The sequence below is a fragment of the Monomorium pharaonis genome, unplaced genomic scaffold (assembly GCF_013373865.1).
Source record: "Monomorium pharaonis isolate MP-MQ-018 unplaced genomic scaffold, ASM1337386v2 scaffold_633, whole genome shotgun sequence".
NCBI classification, from domain to species: Eukaryota; Metazoa; Arthropoda; class Insecta; order Hymenoptera; family Formicidae; genus Monomorium; species Monomorium pharaonis.
In genome coordinates, this window is record NW_023415949.1 from 30934 (window position 1) to 53533 (window position 22600).

The following is a 22600-nucleotide window of genomic DNA, read 5'->3' on the forward strand; positions in this document are numbered from 1 at the left end:
AAGTGAGAAAAATACAAAAAACCATACAAAATACAAAAAAAATACAAAAAAGTGGGAAAAATCAAAATAAATGATTGACAAAACCAAAATTGAAGAGTGAGTATCACATTTATACCTTATTTTTTTGTATACTATATCCTTTGAAATTAAGTTTATATTATGTATATGTTTAGTGAGAAATAATAGTGAAAAAACAATACAATTAAATAAATGTTAAATTAGCTGTTGAATATGTCAAGCTTACGTCAAGTAATGTCTATTCAACCACGGTTTTTTAAATACCATTTCTTATAAATGTACAGATTGCCTTGAAGAAACCTGTCAGAATGATGTATTAAAAAATGGTAAGAAATTCTCTTTTATTTACTACAGTTGAACAAGAAGAGAATCATTTGTTACTTTTTATTAATTTCTTCACTCAGGGTTTTTACTCATATTGAATCCATTCATATGCGATAGGTATATGGTCTGTACAGCGCCAAAAGCAACTAAAAATACTACGATACAGTTGAGTCATACAAGTTCAAGTACGATACAGCTCCGAGAAGGAAAGTTCTATAAGTCGCTGTCCGATCAGGTAATAACCGGAAAACTTTTAAAAGTTCTGTTTGTCCTGTGCGTTTTTTACATATGACGGTTAAGAGATCATCATTTCCTCATTACTTAACCTATTTGGAATCAACCTACATCGGGGAATTAGGTTTCACTTTACAGCCAAAAATCACTTTTTTACATCCTCCTTTATCACGTGACATTTATTAACATAAAATATGAATCATTTCGTGAAATATTTATTTCTTAAACGTATACACATCTATACTTATTCATGCGTACGTAGATATAAGTCGATTAATGTAAAAAACTTATTTGTAGAAATTATATTTTGTAGATATGTTAGCATGGATTTTGCAAAATTGTAATGTATAAATTAATACTATTAGTTGATTTCTTTCTTTATCTATGTAAAAAATAAGAAGATAAAATCAAAAAGTGAATATTTTATGAGCTAATTCACGAGCTAATGCATTGTGTTATTACAGATTGTACGATTATTACATTGCAATCCTACTTATAAAATATTTTAATGTTGTAATGTTACAACAATATTATAGCATTTCACAATGTATATGAAATGTTTCATTATTACATCGGAATATTTATGTAATATTTCTGCAATCTTTCTGTGCTCTATCGGCATGTCAATATCTGGGTAAATTTTTAAATCAATTTCCATCACCAGATGAGGAGAACTTGTTGCTATTTGCACGATCGCATCTACATACGCAACAAGAAGGAAACAGGAACCAATCCATGAATATACCCTTACAATCGTTGTCTGGCTCGTATGCGAGCAACCTGTGCCATTTGTACTTTTGTTCGCATCCGCAGTCGTCTCTGCATCGATTTGTTTGCGATTTTCTGTAAAAGAAAACATAGTCCATGTTTATTTTATAAGAATCTGTAGAGGATCCTGCACTTTATGGATTTTGGCTCTCAGTCTTGTCTTAAAATTTAATATGTTGTCCTCCTTACTGTCCTGAACAAATGTTTATATGGGCACAAAATTAAAAAATGCTTAGGAACCGAATTATGGAGCGCTAAAGTATGAAAATGCGTCTATTTTCTTTATGATAACCGATAAGATTATAATATATTCACATATGTGTGTGAGACCAGGAATCGATGTAGCCAACTAAGGCGAGACTGAAAAGTAGTATGGGTGGTTAAAGCGAGACCATTTAGTTGTTTGGCTGGCTGGTTAAGGCGAGCATTTCGGTCTTTGGTGTAGCATTTCTGAAGCATAAAAATCTTAATCGCAGAACAATTATAAATCTACGCGGTATTATTGATTTTTTACATATTTTTAATTATATTTATTTAATTCAGTAAATAAACTATAATTTAAGTTTTGTATCTATTACTGTGCACAATATTTAAGTTTAATCTACGCGCTAGTTTGCAATTATACTGTGTCCGCTCGCGGCAACAAGCCAACCTCAAACATAACCTATCCTCATATCGCTGTTAAGAACCTCGCACAGGGGTGACTGTACCGCATGGTCACTGGGCATAGCAAACCTACGCGGACCCGAGCTCATTACAATGCAGACAAACACATACACTCACCCATAATCGAACCATTTACATACCCAGATGGCCAAATGAAACCAACGTGTTGTCATTTTGCTGTCACTTATTCGGCATTCAATTTCATCAAACTAAAGCCAAGATGTTTCCACAAATTGACTGTTGTTCTGACATCATATAAAGTCTTCATTAGAATTCAACAAACTGACGGCAAGTTGTCTTCATGCATGTAAACAGTGCTGGATATCATTATGACGGCAAGTCATCGTCATACATGATATCTGCACGTGAGGTTATATTGACGGCAACTTGTCTACTTCGCAATTAGCATTTTGTCACCATTCATATGTCATCTGTGATAACATATTCTCCAATAAAATAGTACATAATATTCACGTTAATGCTAAAAATGAATTTTTCGCTCGATAAGTGAACTCTTTATTCGACGTGAACGTTTCATTTCTTGTAGCGAATCGTTTACTCAATTAAAATGAGTAAATCATAAAAGTATTATGTGGTCCTCTTCCACATCGTTCTCTCGTAGCGAAGAAAGCTAATTATTGCTTGCCTCAATGTGCTGCGGGTGGTCTTTATGTAGCGTGTCGGTTGCATTTTATTTCCGAGAGAGTTAAGTCGCCTACTGGCCTTTCGGTGGCACCGCGCACTATTAACTTATATTTATCTATTTTAGCAAGAGAAGTGATCCATGCTTGCCGACAAATTGTCGCCCATGAAGAATAAATTTATGATATCGACAAGTTATCGATATCAAGATGTAGTTTGGAAACTTCATCAATATTCAATAGATATTATGGTTCTTGTGTACAACGTTTGATATCATAAGTGTCGCCATTTTGCCGTCACGTTGCCGTCATGATTCTATATATGAAATGCGATCTCATGGCGTGCCGTCAATTTGTTGTCAATGTGACGAGTTTATTATTCCTCAATGCATGCTTTTACAATTTCATAAACTCATGAAGTCTATTTGCCCTCCTAATGCTAACTTAGTTCCACATTAGATTCCAATGATAGCAAATTGTCGACAAGTTTACAACAATATATGCATTGCATCCCTGGTAAAAATGTAAAATCGGAGCGTAAGTCGAATGTAAAGGGAGAGTAATAGAAGCGTTAACAAACCTTCTACGAAGCAAAACAATGTTTCAATTTACGCTTTGTAGAAAGTTTGTTAACGCTTCTATTACTCTCCCTTTACATTCGACTTACGCTCTGATTTTACATTTTCACCAGGGATCAGTTTGCCCGATATGTTAAATCTCGCTTGGCTATCTGGGTATATACGACATATACACACACATATATCTACATACACCAATACAGAAGTGAACAGCTATAATAGTAATACAGTCAACAGTGTCTGATATCCCAACGGATGGGACACATTAAACCTTCAAAAGAAAAAAAAGGCTGTTAAGAACTATAGCACAGATTTTACCAAGGTACAGTATCTCAAGCACAAAAACTAGCATAAACTACTGTTTCTATGGCACAGTAATCGGTACGGATATTCAGTATCTAAAACACAATAATTATAAATTGGCATTTTCATATCTACGGTAACTATTCTCTTTTTAATTTCATTACTATTTAAAGATTTTTTAATATTCCAAGTAAAAAAATTGAATTCAGTCTTTATAAAACCTTGCCTTAAAATTCTGAAGTTTTTAGTTATACGTTTTACAATAAAGATTTGTTTAATTTATTTAATTTATGTTTTTTCTTATGCGAGGTGAATTTGTTACGTTTTTGAATCATTGTTGTATCTTTACTAGATTCTTAGTTATGAAATAAGTGTATAAAATTTTTATCTAAAACATTATACAATGTTTATCTTTGATTTATTCGAAAAGATGCTTATCCTCGCAATTAGGAAGGTTTCTATACTATTATTAAAATGACTTAATTCCATCAACGCATATTAATTAATCTTGTAATAGGACTTTCTTTTCAAAAAGGAATGTAGTTTATCTTATTCAAAAATATTTGAAATAGCTGAGTCACAGGCAACGTTTGTTATTTTAAGGAAGATCACTTGGGGTAACCTAAGGGCCTAAAACAGCTGTGCTTATCGCGCGTAGGAATGGATTACGTGGTTTATAACAAAAAATAGAAATAGGATTTCAAATAAAGAAAAAGAAAAAAAGAGATAAAAAATATATGTATGTAATGAGGGAGAGGAACTTACTGAGACAAGATATCTTTAAAATATCCGAAAGGTTCGTAAAACCTTATAAAAAATCACTGAAAGGTTACACAGGCCCACAAAAAGTACTCTGCGCCGTGGACCCAACGATGCCAGGCGGGCTGTCTTTTTTCACACATGCGCGGTGAACGCGGCTTCAATGGCGTATCTTCATAGTCAAAAAAGTGTGTTACTGGTTGCTCGTAAGAAATTTCTTAAATTTTTTTAGATTATTAATTTGTTTAGAAAATGTAATGACTTTACTTTTTAAATATGTTTAATCTTCTGTAAATATCTTATTAAAACAAATTTACAACAATTAACTGCTGTATTGCAAGCCATGCAAAGTGCTTTATTTCTCGAAGGATGACAACCATTCTTTAAAACAACTTTTATCTAGCCATAAAGCCTTGAAAATTCTAATTTTGCTTTTAATAGTTTTTTTACCACTAGAATTTAATATGCATAAATATAAATAAGCCAACAAGTTTGGATAGGTCTTTTGCGCTCACTACTGATACAAGTGATACATCGCTGGTAACCATCAGTTTTTGTCGCACATGCACGAGACAAAGCAGCCCGCCTGGCATCACTGCGTGGACCAGAGCAAGTTATTTCCATGTATTTTGACCTGCTAAAAATGAATCTGATGTCAGTTTTGCTCCACCACATCCTACAATTAGTTTCTTCTAACCTCAAAAAACCATAAAATCTGGGATTTCTGACTTTTACTTCTATAGACATTAAACTTTTCATTACAATAAGGACGAAAAACTGCTCCTTTTTTGTTCTATTCTGTATGATTTTTATTTATGAAAAATAGAAGTTTACTGCGTGCTATGCTAATAAATTTCCAAAACAACTTTATGCTAAAAAACTTTTTGCAGTTAAACTCAATGTTCCTAAATTTACTATAAATATGATAGACTTTAAAAACATTTACTATATTGCTTTACATATTGTAAAATCTTTTTATCATTATTGCAAATAAAATGAAAAATTGAAATCGTTTTGCAACCTTTTTGAAATATTCTGCAAGCGGCACACGCATAGGACATAAAATAATCGAGACAAGATAATGAAAAAAATTATTTTTTACTCACGAGCATATTTCCTGATGTATTGCTTGCTCAAAATGTTGAGTATTCACGATAGCACGAATCTTGCCAGCACTGTTGCTTGCCCAGTAAGGAGTCACAATTTCGACTTTTGATTCACACGCGTCAATTCTGCAATTATTACCACACTATTAATTATTTTTAATTTACTGCAGTAAAAAAGAAAAAAGAGAGGAAGAGAAAATATTTTTCAACTAAATATTATAAGTTATGTAAATAGTGTAATTACCGATGAATACTCGATCTAATAGCACAAAAAGGTTTGTTATATTGCAATTATGCTGCAAAAAGCTATCAATGTTTTAATTGTGTTGTATCAGATTTTAATATCTTTAAAATCATCTTTTTTGCAATGTTATAAATGAAATATTTTAGAGATTTCTGTGACCTTCTGTGAATTAAGTTACTCTTCAATTAGAATAATTCATTCCGAGAAAACATTCTCGCCAAAATAAAAGGAGAAAATATGCACTTCTTGATAAAGAGTTATCTTGAAGAATTGCATCATATAAATTTAATATGAAATAAAAGGAAGGTAGGATTAGGGGAGGACGGGGGAACTGGAGAACCACGGGGTAATAAAAATAACCTTAAAAACAAATGACTGTCGCGCATAACACGTCCAAACTCGCGCGTGAGTTACTGCCTATAGAGCACCCCTTCTTCCGACAGTTGAATGTTTCACTAGTCTCGTTTTGTTTATCCAGGAGAGCGCACGTTGTGTTTTCGTCCTTTTTCGTACAATTTTCATCGACTTCTTCTTAAGCAAATAAGTAGTTTTAGTTTTTATTAATTTAATTCATTCTTTCTTTATTGATACTGTCATATATTTACTTTACTAACAAAACATTTAAAATTAAAAAAGATTTTTTGAATTTTTTTTTATCAATGACAAAAAATTATTCCAACGGGATAATTAGAACCAACTCTAATGGGGTAATCAGAACTGGCTCCAATTACTCCAGGCATACATGTTTGTTTTGTTTTTAAAATTTACGAAAAAGACTCAGAAACAGACAAAAACAACATTCAAAAATATTAACAGCGCCGTTTTTGAAGTTTGAGAAAGTTTTAAAAAAAGTTAAATTTAATGATTGAACTGATCAAAATTAATAGGAATATGATAAGACTATTTGTTTAAATATTTGATTTGTTTATTATTTTTATAAATAAGTATTTTACTCGCTTTAATGTTTCGCATAAACAATGCATCTCATTATCCTTAAGGTGGTTCTCAGTGCCTGGGGTAATGGGAGTTTTTGTTGTTTCGAAAAAAGTTAATTTTTTATTGATTTAATTAAAATTTAAATATTTACGCTATGCTAAATTAAAGCTTTATAATCTTTTATTTTAATAATAAATAGTTGAAATAGATACTCGGTGATTGTAACACATTTATTTCAGTTTTTATTTAACTGGGCCAATTCCCCCGTTCTCCCCTACAACATATATCAAAGCAGCATAATCGGAGGGAAAATTTTCTGATGTTCTCTTTGTTGGTTTAATCAAATCTATCTGGTCACGAGAGATGATTGATTATTATCGAACATATTTACAATTGTGTTTGACATATATACAATCATGGTGGAAGAATACAGATGTGCTCATACTCAAGACGAATTTCGGTACGGTTCTGCGCAGATTCCAGATGCGGCCATTTTAAAGAAAGAAAGAAAGAGAATAGAGATCTTTTCTCTCTTTCATTATTTCTGTTCCTATTGCCTGTTGTCTGGCATTGTGTTTAGGCCCTATTATGAAAAAGTTAGTCTCTTTATTTTTATCCCAATTATCACCTTCAATTATTTTTATCTCTAATAATTTGTAATTATTTAGAATAAGGCCTTTTTCCGAATTATTGAGAATTGGAGTCTGAATACTCTGGTCTGGATGATATTGAGGTACTATTATGATATAACAAAATACCGCGGCAAGATGGCGGTATCTAGAAGCAACTTTTCATTGGCTGTTAAAAAGCATATGCGTATGAGCACACCTTATATCCTTCCACCATGTATACAATTGTGTTTGTATACGTATAAAGAAAATACAAATAAAATAAAAATGAAATAACAGCAATAAAAAATAGATTGTGAATTCTTACCTGTTATTCTCTGTACTGCGATTTTTTCCGATGGACTCTCTGGTATTTCTACTCTTGCTAAAATATTCTTCGCCGATTTCGCTTTCTATGTAAAATTTGTCATCTCTAGGCCCGCCATCCGGGATATCGTGTCTTTGTGCTTCTCTACTTTTTCTTTGCGTTCTAACATGTCCGCGATCATTTGACCCATAGTTTGAATTTATTTCAAAATTACCATACATTCTTTTCATTAACGCTTTATTTTCGTCAATGAAACGTTCTATCCGTTCTCTGCAACAATGAATTTAATTTATCAACAATTTATATTGTTGCAAACGTGCCAATTGCATGTTGTAGTAAACTTTTTTAAGTTTCTTCATTAATAAGTTTTGTTTAATTCTTGTTATTATATTTTTTAAACATGTTTTGTTAAATTGTACATATATCGGATTTTTTTTTCTTATAAAAATGTAATACTGAACAGTATTAAATTGGACAGTAATTAATATTTAATTCAAGTATTAAAATCACTGCTTAGTATTTTTAATACTCAAAATAAATAATAATTACTAGCCAATTTAATACCCAGTATTATATTTTATAAAGGTTAATAGCAAATCTGTTATTAACCTTTATGCAATTAAAATTTAGAGGATCTTAAAGAAATAAATTAAAAGAAACACAAACAAAGCGCATTAATTACTCATAGGTGTTCCAAATTCGGTGCCTTTTCCTATTATGGGATAAATATAAATCAAAAGAGTATAAATCAAACAGTTTTAGAAGCTACAAACATGTAAAATGATAATAATATTATCAACGATATATCTATTATTGTTTAAATTATGCAATACGCAAGAAAAAATTGTGTAAATAAAATTCTCGTTGTTGACAAAGGTTTTAGCAGAGTTTATAGAAAAGCACATGTATGTATAATTTGGTTTTAATTTTTTTTAATTATTCAAGTAGTTGATGTTTTTATCGGTATTTATACAATGCAATATCTAATTTCTGAGAAATAAATACCAAATTAAGAAATTGTTTTAATTTCGGTGTCTTTTTTATCATAAAAATTTTATATACATATATTAATTGTCTTTTTGTAAATAAAAAAACAAGGATGTACACAATGACGTAATATTTATTGGATCGTAGGTACAACGTATCTTGTGTACTTGTGTCTCTCCCCCTCTCTCTCCCTCTCTTATGCATGAGAATAAGGGCCTAAACACAATGCCAGGCAACAGGCAACAGGCAACAGGCAATAGGAAATAATGAAATAATGAAAGAGAGAAAAGATCTTCTCTCTTTCTCTCTTTCTTTATTTCCTATTCCTATTGCCTGTTGCTTGGCATTGTGTGATGGCCTTAAGAGTGTCAATGTGTGTGCGAGTGCGCACGCGCGCGTGTGTGTGGTGCGTGTGCACGGAGAGAATTTTCTCTTAAAAATTACCATGAAAATCGTCGTAATTGTGAGACAACGTAAACCTTGAAAAATTTTACCATACTTTAAATAAAATTTACTAAAATTTACTAAAATTTACTAAAATTTTAATAAAATTTGGCAAAGTTTTAATAAATTTTGTTACAAGTATAGTAAAATTTACAAAATTTTGCCAAATTTTATTAAATTTTGTCAAAAGTATAGTAAAATTCTTCAAGGTTTACGTTGTCCTACAATTACCACGATTTTTTAGGGTAATTTTTAAGAGAAAATTCTTTCCGTGTGCGCGCGCGGGCGCGGAGGTGCAAATGCAGGTGTGGATGTGTTCCTATGGATGGCACGTTCTGTAATAAAAACGCATGGTTTTGGGGGCAACTTATATCATCTAGAATCTTTAAATTTTGCAGTTATTAGACACTTTTTATGAGATACTGCGCAATAATAGATTAGTGAGGTATATATTATGTGTAGGCATATATTAAAAAGTAATAAATAATATTTTTAATATATAAGTAATATTATTTAAACATACATTGGATATGTGTTTCCAGCAGTTGGACAAAATAACTGATGATATTTCTTGATGCATGGTGTACCTCGTACCAAGTCTCCTCTCAGTTCAACGCCCAAAGCTATTGAAAGCGCAGTCCACAGTATCTAGAAATCAATATTTATTATTAATTACAAACGTGATGCCATAACACGATACGGCACAAAAAAAGAAAATACAACTGTCAATTTATTTTATGTAAAATATGTTGTATAAAAACTAAAAAAATATATTATTTTTAACATACTTAAGTTAGAAAAAAAAATTAAAGAACCAAACATCCTAATAGGCATTGAGGATACGGTGAAACTTACATATACAGTATATATAATAGTACATTTTATAACAAGAACGGAAAGTGTTTTTAACACGAGTGCGTTCGCCTGCACGAGTACAAAAGGTTGATCCATCCGTACATATTATCACCTTTTCCTCTATCTTCAAGTTTGCAATTACGGCGAATAAAATAGATTAAATACATTTTTTAAAATTCTTCACTTTTTTAAACGAAAATTTTTACCAGTTTCACGTTCGTCAATTACGTTTATCGCACTGGCAAAAAAACGCAACAATATTCGAAAACGATTTCTCGCTCAATAATACTTACCGGTATTTGCACGAGTGTCCCATTGTTCAACTGAGGATACGAATATAAAGGGACCACAGGCACTGAACCGTTTTTAAGAAAGATTGGACCCTGAATAGGCGTAACGTGCGCATTTGTGGGTATGTTTTGATTCTGGTCATCATAGTAATCTTCGAAATCATCATCATAATCTAACACGGCATGGATCGAAGTCTTAGTATTCGGACTAACGGAACTGCCGTCGTTAACTTTTCTATAACTTTAAATAAATTAAATAGAATATCGATGTAAGTATTCTCGATCTACGTGCAAAAGAAGTGATATATAATATTATTTCAGAATTCTTAAAGTATAATCCAGTAAACATCAACTAACAGTAATGTAACATTGAAATTACCGTTAATTAATGTTTAGTAAAAGTTTACGATTCACTCATAAGTTGCAAGTCAATTTTTAGTTAAAACGCAAAAATTTTTCGGCTATAAGAATGGAAACCAAAGCAGTTTTCTTATGGAAAAGTACTTTTGGTCGAATTGGCTGTAAATATAGTATGTAATAGTTTGTGGTGTTCTGATCAAAAGTTCCATTAGATGCAAAGTCCTAAAATCAATCACTTCTGAGATACCAGTGGTCAAAGGTTGATTATAAAGCCTTGTAACATCTTAAATAACCTCAGATATACCTTTAATGGTTGGATGCTCTCTCAATCTTATGTTCGATAGTTGGATCAGCTCCCGATCTTACCTTTATCATGTTATACTATGCTTACATAAATACTTGAGCCCAAGCACATGTTTGTTTTATAAACGTTTTCTAAACGTATTCCATTTTTTTAACTGTCAAGCACAACTGTCAAGAGAGAAAATACAAAGATATATATATATATAAATTTTTGTGTTTTCTCTCTTTTTCTATCTCTTTTCCCCTTTTATTTTTATGCGCGTATAAGGATTTTCATTTATTCCTTTTTATTTACCAATATTTAGTAATAATAGTTTAATAGTAAAATGATTAAAATTAAAAAAATAAAATATACATAAAAATCGAATTACAGACCTAGCGCTTTGCACGCTAGCCGTGCTTTACTTTCCAAGGGGAGCGTTCCAGATGCGTACAGTAATAAACGGACACAGCAGGCTGAGTGAAACGGATACAGACCAAATGCGCACAGACCAAACGGACACAGTAACCTACAAACTTACCACATGAGTTGCGACTTTTCGGGCACCTCTACTGACGGGGTGGATGCGGGGGGGGGGCGAAGTTCCCCCTTGCACCCCCTCTGTGTGTGTGTATGTGTGTGTGTGTGTGTGTGTGTGTGTGTGTGTGTGTGTGTGTGTGTGTGTGTGTGTGTGTGTGTGTGTGTGTGCAAAGCATTCTTTGCACCACATAGGTTTGCGACTGTGCGCATTTGGTCCGTGCGCATTTGGTCCGTGTGCATCTGGTCCGTGCGCATTTGGTCTGTGTCCGTTTCACTCAGCCTGCTGTGTCCGTTTATTACTGTGCGCATCTGGGAGTCACTCTTTCCGAGCTATGGTCGGTTCGTAACTTTTCTAAGTTCGAAGTTCTTATAAAAAAATTTTTCGGTAAAACTTTAAAAATTTTTTTTCCAAAACGTCTGATCATCTGGTCCTGTTACCTTATACAGTTAAATTGTGAATGGAATACTATACACTTACAAAGTTTTATCAGAATCGAAGATTTAAATTTCATATAGTTCGCTTGTCAGTAATTTAATTTTTTGTTTCAAAATTGTTTTCAATAATATTTTTATTTCTATCAAACAATATTTTATTATTTGTTAACGTATTGGTTAATAACGCATTATAAATAATAAGTAAAAAAGATAAAGCAATAAAAAGAAGAAAACATATCTTTATTTATTTACCCGATAGATCTATCCGGATAATTTTCCTGCTTTTCCAGCCAAGTTTTGAGAGGTTCAGAAGAACGCTGTTGAAACGATGAGGACGCAGGTGATTTTATTTGTTGCTGTTGCTGTTGTTGTTGCTGCTGCTGTCTCGGCTGCGTCCGTCTAATGTCCTGATTGTATACAGTGTAACGGTTGTCCTGCATCGATGTATGTTCCGTATAAATCTCATGACTTTTCTGCTGTGTAGTCTGACTGTATCGCTGCTGATGATACTTGATTGGTAATGCATAAGGCTCATTACGAAAGCTTTCTCTTTCGTTGTAACTAGATGCAAGTCTTGATGGTAACAAGTCACTTAAACGAAGACTGTTGGTAGTTGTATGGCTCCCGCTCGAATCCGCATAAAGGAACGGTGCCATTGTTACTGATTGATAGGGCAAAGTGAAATTCACCAACGCCATATCTCTTGCATTCGAAAGGCTCTATCAAACAAATTTTGGAAACCGAATTCGTCCTTTGTTTGTAGATGGTCTTTCTTGGGACACTTCAGGAAATGGTTAATTTAATTTAGTATAGAATCTGATACGTTTCTTCATTGCAGAGATCATGATCAAATCAGTAACTATTTTGCAGGATAGTGCTAAAATTTTAAAAATTAATATATCATAAGGAAACTGAAATGAAGAATAAACATGATCACTTTTTGTTAAGACAAAGCACAAAAGAAAAATGTTAAAAATTTCCATTATTTCCATCATTTGAGCGTGTCCATGGGCTAAAACAATTTTTTTTTACTTAACTGATAAAAGATTTTTGTAAATTGGATTTCTTTCTTTAATTGGTTTTTTTTTAATTTTCCTACAACTTTTGACCGAGTTATAAACAGTCAAAGAAAAAACGTTATTTTGAATTTAAACGCTCGTGACTTGGTCAAAAATGGTCGCATAGAAATTACTATAACAGATTCGAAAAGCTAAAAACTTTTATTTTGAGATCCTTTAATTGCTTATTTAATAAAAAAGTATTCTACCGTTTGAAAACTACCTTAAAACTGACTGTGAAAATTGCATATTTTTCTTTAGAAGATTTAGCGCTGCTTTTAAAATAATTGTGGGATTTTAAAGGTGTCCACGTTTTTTTTAAGTTACAAGTATCTTTTAATTATTCAGGGCTCAGAATATTTTTTCCGTATGTCCTAGGATTTAAAATATGCCTTTCTTTCTGTGAGGCGATTATTGACCAAGGTGTGTGTGATTAAAGAAAAAATTATCTTAAAAGTAAATAAATTGCAGATTTTCTTTTATTCCTACCACCATGACTTTATGACTAATCATAGATTTTTATTATACCGCTGGGATTAGCATTACCTAAAGTATATCACGAGATTTCAAATGCCGTTTTTCCTTTGATCGTTCTGACCTAACTCGATCAGAAATAATCGTAGAAAAAATTTAAAAAATAAAATTAAAGAGAAGAATTTTATTTATAAATATCTTTTATCAGGTTAAATAAAAAAAAATTATTTTAGCTCATAGACACGTTCAAATTTAATGCAAATTTTTAAACATTTTTCTTTGGTGCTTTGTCTTAAAAAAAAATGGTCATGTTGCAAAACTCAAAGTTTTTAATTAGAAGATTCAAAAATTTGAGAGAGTTTAAGCTTTCAAATGCTTTTTAATTTGTATTTCTACGATCATTTTTTACGAAGATACAAAGATTTGAATATAACCCAAATCTTTCTCACATTTTGAGTGTACCGCTTTTTTGGGACTGAGTGTATATAACAATTGCCGTAATGCATTAACTTTACATTTTCCTTTATCTTAGAAAAATTTTTGAGTTTTTCATGAAAGTTGATAAATGTTATCTAGATATGGATATTTAGTTAAATTTTTATTATATAAAAATACTTTAAGTTATTATTTTATATACAAAAATACAAATATATAAGGTAATGATATTCTATTTCTGTAACATTCTTGTGTGTGTATGTATTTTATAAATTTTGAACATAATTGACTTTAAAGTGGATTATTCTCACTACTTTGTGTTATATTGATGTTTAATATTTCTTAAAATTTAAGTTTGAGAGGAGTACAAAAAACACACACACACAACGTATATATTTAATTTAATATCAATTTTCCAATTATGTATTGTTAATTTTTATGATGTCACATATAACATTGGGCCGATGAAATTCATTTGGAAAGTTGAACAAGTTTGGGTCACTCGTCACTTTCGCTCACTGTCTTTACAGTTAAATATGCAAAGCGGTTTTCACTAAAGGTAAAAGCAGAACTATCCTACCTGAATCAATTTCGTGAAGCATTCTCTATTTTTTTACAAAATATACGTTTGAGATCGGAAATGGAAATAGTCTCTATAAAAATTTTATATTACAGCCTCTTTCCTTCCGTAATGCACTTGCTAAATTTTAACTAATTATTTTTAAAATGTTGTACGTTTCAATTTTAGACGTAATTTAAAAATATCGATATCTTAAATTAAGTAAATTAATTGCACAGCAGAGTAAAGGAAGAGAGAAAAAGAAAGAGAGAGAGAGAGAGAGAGAGAGAGAGAGAGAGAGAGAGAGAGAGAGAGAGAGAGCATTTAGTCACATTTGCGCAACAAGCAATCGACTTCGGTGACCAAGACGCACGGTATCCGTTACTTCACGTAGAAACAAACACCAAACAATCTCAAAAAGTCAGATTTATCGTGCCACGTGTTTCGATATGTAGATACACGTGACATTTCTCATTGTGCATACGTAAGTACGGTCTCTTTATGCCGCGCACAAGGACGGCCGATTACGAAAGAGATGCACAGCATTGGTCGTAGATACAATTATTTGACACATGCAAATCGACGTATACAAGTAGACACAAAGAAACTGTGATTCTGTAAATAAAACATTATTTTCATTTAACTTGACTGCTGAGTTAACTGATATTAACTTAATGTTATATTCACATACACTCGCACATTTCAGTCTTTACAATACTCGCTCAATAAACGATCGTGTAAACAAATCGATCTGGAATGTATTAAAGTTACATTCTATTCATATTCCCACTTTCACCTCAGGTGTACAAAGAACTAATCTGGAACATTATGATCACAATTAGAAAAATCGTCAGTTAAGAAAGGATATACACGTGCGCGCACGGGTGTGCATGCGAGGATAGTGAACAATCGCAGCGCGGCGCGATAATGCAGTGCGTTGGCGAACGGCAACTGAAGGTGGAGAGAACTTTTAAATCCAGCAAACCCAGCTGTGCACACACATCCACACGCATACACGTACAAAAAGAAAAGAGAATAAAGCGAGAAGGGTCCCTCGATTGAGTAAGTAGAAGCGTGACGGGCACGATTGGCGCAGTTACTTTTGTGCCACGCGCATATACATCTCTTTCCGGAATTGTTCCTCATGTATGTTCTTTTTCTATCCTTAATTTTGCAATCCGTAACTTTGATTTTTATTGTCAACTGTAATAAGTTTTTTCTTTTTGACGTTTTCTTCGGTTGTTTATTAAAAAAAAATTAAAACTATACAATTTTTACAATAAGGAAAAATACGATTTCTTAAAAATATTTTTATTTAAAAGTTTGCCTATGTTTTTTTAAATAATTTTTTTTCCTCAGAATTTTTAAAGTACAATTTACTAAAAAAATTTTTTTTATTATGACTTTTAAACGAGACTAAAACGCGCCATTAGCAGATGAACATCTACGTGACATCATACCATTTCTATTATTTATGAAAAAAATTATGAGTTATAAAAAAATATCGTCAATGTTTTGCGTTGTGTGTTCAAATACACAGATGAGAAATTTAGAAAAAGTCTTTTTTCCGTGCCAGAGAATAAGGAGAAACGCAAGCTATGGTTCAAAGTAGCTCATCGAACAGATGAGCCAACAAAGATGTATTAATATTTGCCATAATGAAGATATATTAATATTTGATAATAGTATTATTGACTTTGTCATTATAAAAATGTTTAATTTTATTAAAACGGATCTCTACTATAGAACTCGACGAGAGGAGCAACTTTGGTCCTCTTGACCAACCCTCTATCTCTTACTTTTTGGTCAAAAAAAATAATTTTTTTTACTTTCACCGGAATTTGACACTGCGTCCTTATAGAACTCGACGAGAGGAGCAACTTTGGTCCTCGTGACCAACCCTCTATCTCTTACTTTTTGGTCGTAAAAAATAATTTTTTTTACTTTTACCGGGATTTGACATTGCGTCCTTATAGAACTCGACGAGAGGAGCAACTTTGGTCCTCTTGACCAACTTTTTATCTCTTATTTTATGGTTGTAAAAAATAATTTTTTTTACTTTCACCGGGATTTGACATTGCGTCCTTATAGAACTCGACGAGAGGAGCAACTTTAGTCCTCTTAACCAACCCTCTATCTCTTACTTTTTGGTCGTAAAAAATAATTTTTTTTACTTTCACCGGGATTTGACATTGCGTCCTTATAGAACTCGACGAGAGGAGCAACTTTGGTCCTCTTGACCAACCCTCTATCTCTTACTTTTTGGTCGTAAAAAATAATTTTTTTTACTTTTACCGGGATTTGACATTGCGTCCTTATAGAACTCGACGAGAGGAGCAACTTTGGTCCTCTTGACCAACCCTCTATCTCTTACTTTTTGGTCAAAAAAAATAATTTTTTTTACTTTCACCGGAATTTGACACTGCGTCCTTATAGAACTCGACGAGAGGAGCAACTTTGGTCCTCTTGACCAACCCTCTATCTCTTACTTTTTGGTCGTAAAAAATAATTTTTTTTACTTTTACCGGGATTTAACATTGCGTCCTTATAGAACTCGACGAGAGGAGCAACTTCGGTTCTCTAGACCAACCCTCTATCTCTTACTTTTTGGTCGAAAAAATAATTTTTTTTACTTTTACCGGGATTTGACATTGCGTCCTTATAGAACTCGACGAGAGGAGCAACTTTAGTCCTCTTAACCAACCCTCTATCTCTTACTTTTTGGTCGTAAAAAATAATTTTTTTTACTTTTACCGGGATTTGACATTGCGTCCTTATAGAACTCGACGAGAGGAGCAACTTCGGTACTCTTGACCAACCCTCTATCTCTTACTTTTTGGTTGTAAAAAATAATTTTTTTTACTTTTACCGGGATTTGACATTGCGTCCTTATAGAAATCGACGAGAGGAGCAACTTTGGTCCTCTTGACCAACCCTCTATCTCTTACTTTTTGGTCGAAAAAATAATTTTTTTACTTTCATCGGGATTTGACATTGCGTCCTAATAGAATTCGACGAGAGGAGCAACTTTGGTCCTCTTGATCAACCCTCTATCTCTTACTTTTTGGTCGTAAAAAATAATTTTTTTTACTTTCACCGGGATTTGACATTGCGTCCTCATAGAACTCGACGAGTGGAGCAACTTTGGTCCTCTTGACCAATCTTCTATCTCTTACTTTTTGGTCGAAAAAATAATTTTTTTTACTTTTACCGGGATTTGACATTGCGTCCTTATAGAACTCGACGAGAGGAGCAATTTTGGTCCTCTTGACGAACCTTCTATCTCTTACTTTTTGGTTGGAAAAAATAATTTTTTTACTTTCACCGGGGTTTGACATTGCGTCCTTATAGAACTTGACGAGAGAAGCAACTTTGGTCCTCTTGACCAACCCTCTATCTCTTACTTTTTGGTTGAAAAATATATTTTTTTTACTTTTACCGGGATTTGACATTGTGTCCTTATAGAACTCGACGAGAGGAGCAACTTTAGTCCTCTTAACCAACCCTCTATCTCTTACTTTTTGGTCGTAAAAAATAATTTTTTTTACTTTTACCGGGATTTGACATTGCGTCCTTATAGAACTCGACGAGAGGAGCAACTTCGGTTCTCTTGACCAACCCTCTATCTCTTACTTTTTGGTTGTAAAAAATAATTTTTTTTACTTTTACCGGGATTTGACATTGCGTCCTTATAGAACTCGACGAGAGAAGCAACTTTGGTCCTCTTGACCAACCCTCTATCTCTTACTTTTTGGTCGAAAAAATAATTTTTTTACTTTCACCGGGGTTTGACATTGCGTCCTTATAGAACTCGACGAGAGGAGCAACTTTGGTCCTCTTGACCAACCCTCTATCTCTTACTTTTTGGTTGAAAAAAATATTTTTTTTACTTTCACCGGGATTTGACATTGCGCCCTTATAGAACTCGACGAGAGGAGCAACTTTGGTCCTCTTGACCAACCCTCTAACTCTTACGTTTTGGTCGAAAAAATAATTTTTTTACTTTCACCGGGGTTTGACATTGCGCCCTTATAGAACTCGACGAGAGGAGCAACTTTGGTCCTCTTGACCAACCCTCTAACTCTTACTTTTTGGTCGTAAAAAATAATTTTTTTTACTTTTACCGGGATTTGAGATTGCGTCCTCATAGAACTCGACGAGTGGAGCAACTTTGGTCCTCTTGACCAACCTTCTATCTCTTACTTTTTGGTCGAAAAAATAATTTTTTTTACTTTTACCGGGATTTGACATTGCGTCCTTATAGAACTCGACGAGAGGAGCAATTTTGGTCCTCTTGACGAACCTTCTATCTCTTACTTTTTGGTTGGAAAAAATAATTTTTTTACTTTCACCGGGGTTTGACATTGCGTCCTTATAGTACTTGACGAGAGAAGCAACTTTGGTCCTTTTGACTAACCCTCTATCTCTTACTTTTTGGTCGAAAAAATAATTTTTTTACTTTCACCGGGGTTTGACATTGCGTCCTTATAGAACTCGACGAGAGAAGCAACTTTGGTCCTCTTGACAAACCCTCTATCTTTTACTTTTTGGTCGTAAAAAAAAATTTTTTTTACTTTCATCGGGATTTGACATTGCGTCCTTATAGAATTCGACGAGAGGAGCAACTTTGGTCCTCTTGATCAACCCTCTATCTCTTACTTTTTAGTCGTAAAAAATAATTTTTTTTACTTTCACCGGAATTTCACACTGCGTCCTTATAGAACTCGACGAGAGGAGCAACTTTGGTCCTCTTGACCAACCCTCTAACTCTTACTTTTTGGTCGTAAAAAATAATTTTTTTTACTTTCACCGGGATTTGACATTGCGTCCTCATAGAACTCGACGAGTGGAGCAACTTTGGTCCTCTTGACCAACCTTCTATCTCTTACTTTTTGGTCGAAAAAATAATTTTTTTTACTTTTACCGGGATTTAACATTGCGTCCTTATAGAACTCGACGAGAGGAGCAACTTCGGTTCTCTAGACCAACCCTCTATCTCTTACTTTTTGGTCGAAAAAATAATTTTTTTTACTTTTACCGGGATTTGACATTGCGTCCTTATAGAACTCGACGAGAGGAGCAACTTTAGTCCTCTTAACCAACCCTCTATCTCTTACTTTTGGTCGTAAAAAATAATTTTTTTTACTTTTACCGGGATTTGACATTGCGTCCTTATAGAACTCGACGAGAGGAGCAACTTCGGTTCTCTTGACCAACCCTCTATCTCTTACTTTTTGGTTGTAAAAAATAATTTTTTTTACTTTTACCGGGATTTGACATTGCGTCCTTATAGAACTCGACGAGAGGAGCAACTTTGGTCCTCTTGACCAACCCTCTATCTCTTACTTTTTGGTCGAAAAAATAATTTTTTTACTTTCACCGGGGTTTGACATTGCGTCCTTATAGAACTCGACGAGAGGAGCAACTTTGGTCCTCTTGACCAACTTTCTATCTTTTACTTTTTGGTCGTAAAAAATAATTTTTTTTATTTTTACCGGGATTTAACATTGCGTCCTTATAGAACTCGACGAGGGGGCAACTTTGGTCCTCTTGACCAACCCTCTATCTCTTACTTTTTGGTCGTGAAAAATAATTTTTTGTACTTTCACTGGAATATGACATTGCGTCCTTATAGAACTCGACGAGGAGAGCAACTTTGGTCCTCTTGACCAACTCTCTATCTCTTACTTTTTGGTTGAAAAAAATATTTTTTTTTACTTTCACCGGGATTTGACATTGCGCCCTTATAGAACTCGACGAGAGGAGCAACTTTGGTCCTCTTGACCAACCCTCTATCTAATACTTTTTGGTCGTAAAAAATAATTTTTTTTACTTTCACCGGAATTTCACACTGCGTCCTTATAGAACTCGACGAGAGGAGCAACTTTGGTCCTCTTGACCAACCCTCTATCTTTTACTTTTTGGTCGTAAAGAATAATTTTTTTTACTTTCACCGGGATTTGACATTGCGTCCTTATAGAATTCGACGAGAGGAGCAACTTTGGTCCTCTTGACCAACCCTCTATCTCTTACTTTTTGGTTGGAAAAAATAATTTTTTTACTTTCACCGGAGTTTGACATTGCGTCCTTATAGAACTCGACGAGAGGAGCAACTTTGGTCCTCTTGACCAACCCTCTATCTCTTACTTTTTGGTCGTAAAGAATAATTTTTTTTACTTTCACCGGAATTTGACATTGCGTCCTTATAGAACTCGACGAGAGGAGCAACTTTGGTCCTCTTGACCAACCTCTCTCCTACTTTTTGGTTGGAAAAAAGAATTTTTTTTACTTTCACCGGGATTTTTGCAACCTAACTTTTTATTGACCCAACTTTTTGAGACCTAACTTTTTTCAAACCTAACCCAACTTTATTGAGACCCAACTTTTTTCAGACCTAATCCTTTTCAGACCTAATTTTTTTCAGACCTAACTTTTTTCAAACCTAACTTTTTTTAGACCCAACTTTTTTGAGACCCAACTTTTTTTAGACCCAAATTTTTTGGGACCCAACTTTTTTGAGACCCAATTTTTTTCAGGACCAACTTTTTTGAGACTTATCTTTTTTGAGACCCAACTTTATTGAGACCCAACTTTTTGCAAACCTAACTTTTTGCAAACCTAACTTTTTGCAAACCTAACTTTTTGCAAACCTAACTTTTTGCAAACCTAACTTTTTGCAAACCTAACTTTTTGCAAACCTAACTTTTTGCAAACCTAACTTTTTGCAAACCTAACTTTTTGCAAAGAGGGTTAGGTTATAGAGTTTCCCCGACTTTTTTTTTTAGTTAGTATTTATTCTGGGTTCCTTGGGTCTCCCTCAATCCCCTCCCCCAGTCGGAACTCCAATCATTTAGCTCCTCTTTGCTGTGTAACTCCATTTACATTTTATCGTTATATCTTTAGGAAAGTTTTGTTTTTTTTAAGTTTAGCAATTTTTCCTTATAGATCTCGACGAGCCGAGCAACTTTGGTCCTCTCGGCCAACCTCGTATCTCTTACCGTTTGGCCGGCGCAATTTTTTGAAATTTGGAAATTTTGAATTTTGGTTTTTTTTAAATTCTGGTATTTATTCCTTATAGAACTCGACGAGAGGAGCAACTTTGATCCTTTGGGCCAACCCCGTATCTTTTACCGTTTGGCCTGTGTAACTCGATTTACGTATTTCCTTATTTTTCTTTATTTAGTTGGATACCCTTACATTTTTGAAAGTTTAGTAAATTCTCCTTATAGATCTCGACGAGCCGAGCAACTTTGGTCCTCTTGGCCAACCTCGTATCTCTTACCGTTTGGCCGGATTAATTCGTTAAAGTTTTGAAAAATTTTGAAATTTTAAAATTTTAACTTTTTGCATTTTTTCCTTATAGAACTCGACAAGGCGAGCAACTTTGGTCCTCTTGAAAAATCTCGTATCTCTTACCGTTTGGCCATTCTAATTCGTTGAAGTTTTGAAAAATTTTTTAGTTTTACAAGTCAATTTTATCGGAAAAATAGCACTTTTGTCAATTATACCAATCGATACAGAAGGTCAAGAAACGCGTTTTAGCACCATAAATTTTAGATCGATTTTTGGAATTTTTGGAATTTTTTTGAAATTTTTTTAAGTCCCTTGTCTTATGAGTGGTTGGAAAAATCGGTCAAGTTACGACTATACCAATCGATTCAGAACGTCGAAAAACGCGTTTTGGCACTACAAATTTTTGACCGATTTTTGGAATTTTTGGAATTTTTTTGATATTTTTTGAAGTCCCTAGTCTTATGAGTGGTTGGAAAAATCGGTCAAGTTACGACTATACCAATCGATTCAGAACGTCGAAAAACGCGTTTTGGCACTACAAATTTTTGACCGATTTTTGGAATTTTTGGAATTTTTTTGAAATTTTTTTAAGTCCCTAGTCTTATGAGTGGTTGGAAAAACCGGTCAAGTTACGACTGTACCAATCGATTCAGAAGGTCAAGAAACGCGTTTTGGCACGACAAATTTTGGACCGATTTTTGGCATTTTTTTTTGAAATTTTTGAGACCTAACCTTTCGAGACGAAACTTTAATATTCCAGACCTAACCTTTTTCCAGACCTAACCTTTTTGAGATTTAACCTTTTTTAATATTCCGCTGTTTTTCGAGATTTAACCTTTTCCACACCTAACTCTTTTTTTTTTGAGACCTAACCTTTTTTTTTTTTTAGATTTGACTTGACCTTTGGAGACCTAACTCCCCCTCTTTGAAGTTAGGTCTCGACTTTGGGTATTTTCAATGAGGTGGTTGCGGTTTGATTGGCAGTCCTAACCGAGTTGGGTTTGGGTTGGGTTGGGTTTGGGTTGGGTTGGGTTTGGTTTGGGTTTGGTTTGGGTTTGGTTTGGGTTTGGTTTT

At 33.5% G+C, this 22600-nt stretch overlaps 1 protein-coding gene across 1 annotated transcript; it reads right to left on the reverse strand.

Moving 5' to 3' along the window:
- Positions 1-725: 725 nt before the first annotated feature.
- On the reverse strand, positions 726-12451 carry LOC118648730 (protein spaetzle 3-like). The gene is made up of 6 exons (XM_036295121.1): positions 11960-12451; positions 10093-10330; positions 9468-9592; positions 7514-7783; positions 5398-5523; positions 726-1419 (listed from the first exon to the last, which is right to left on the reverse strand). The coding sequence occupies exons 1-6, from the start codon at positions 12403-12405 to the stop codon at positions 1224-1226; spliced, it is 1401 nt and encodes a 466-aa protein (XP_036151014.1). The 5' UTR covers positions 12406-12451; the 3' UTR covers positions 726-1223.
- Between the last annotated feature and the right edge of the window lie 10149 nt (positions 12452-22600).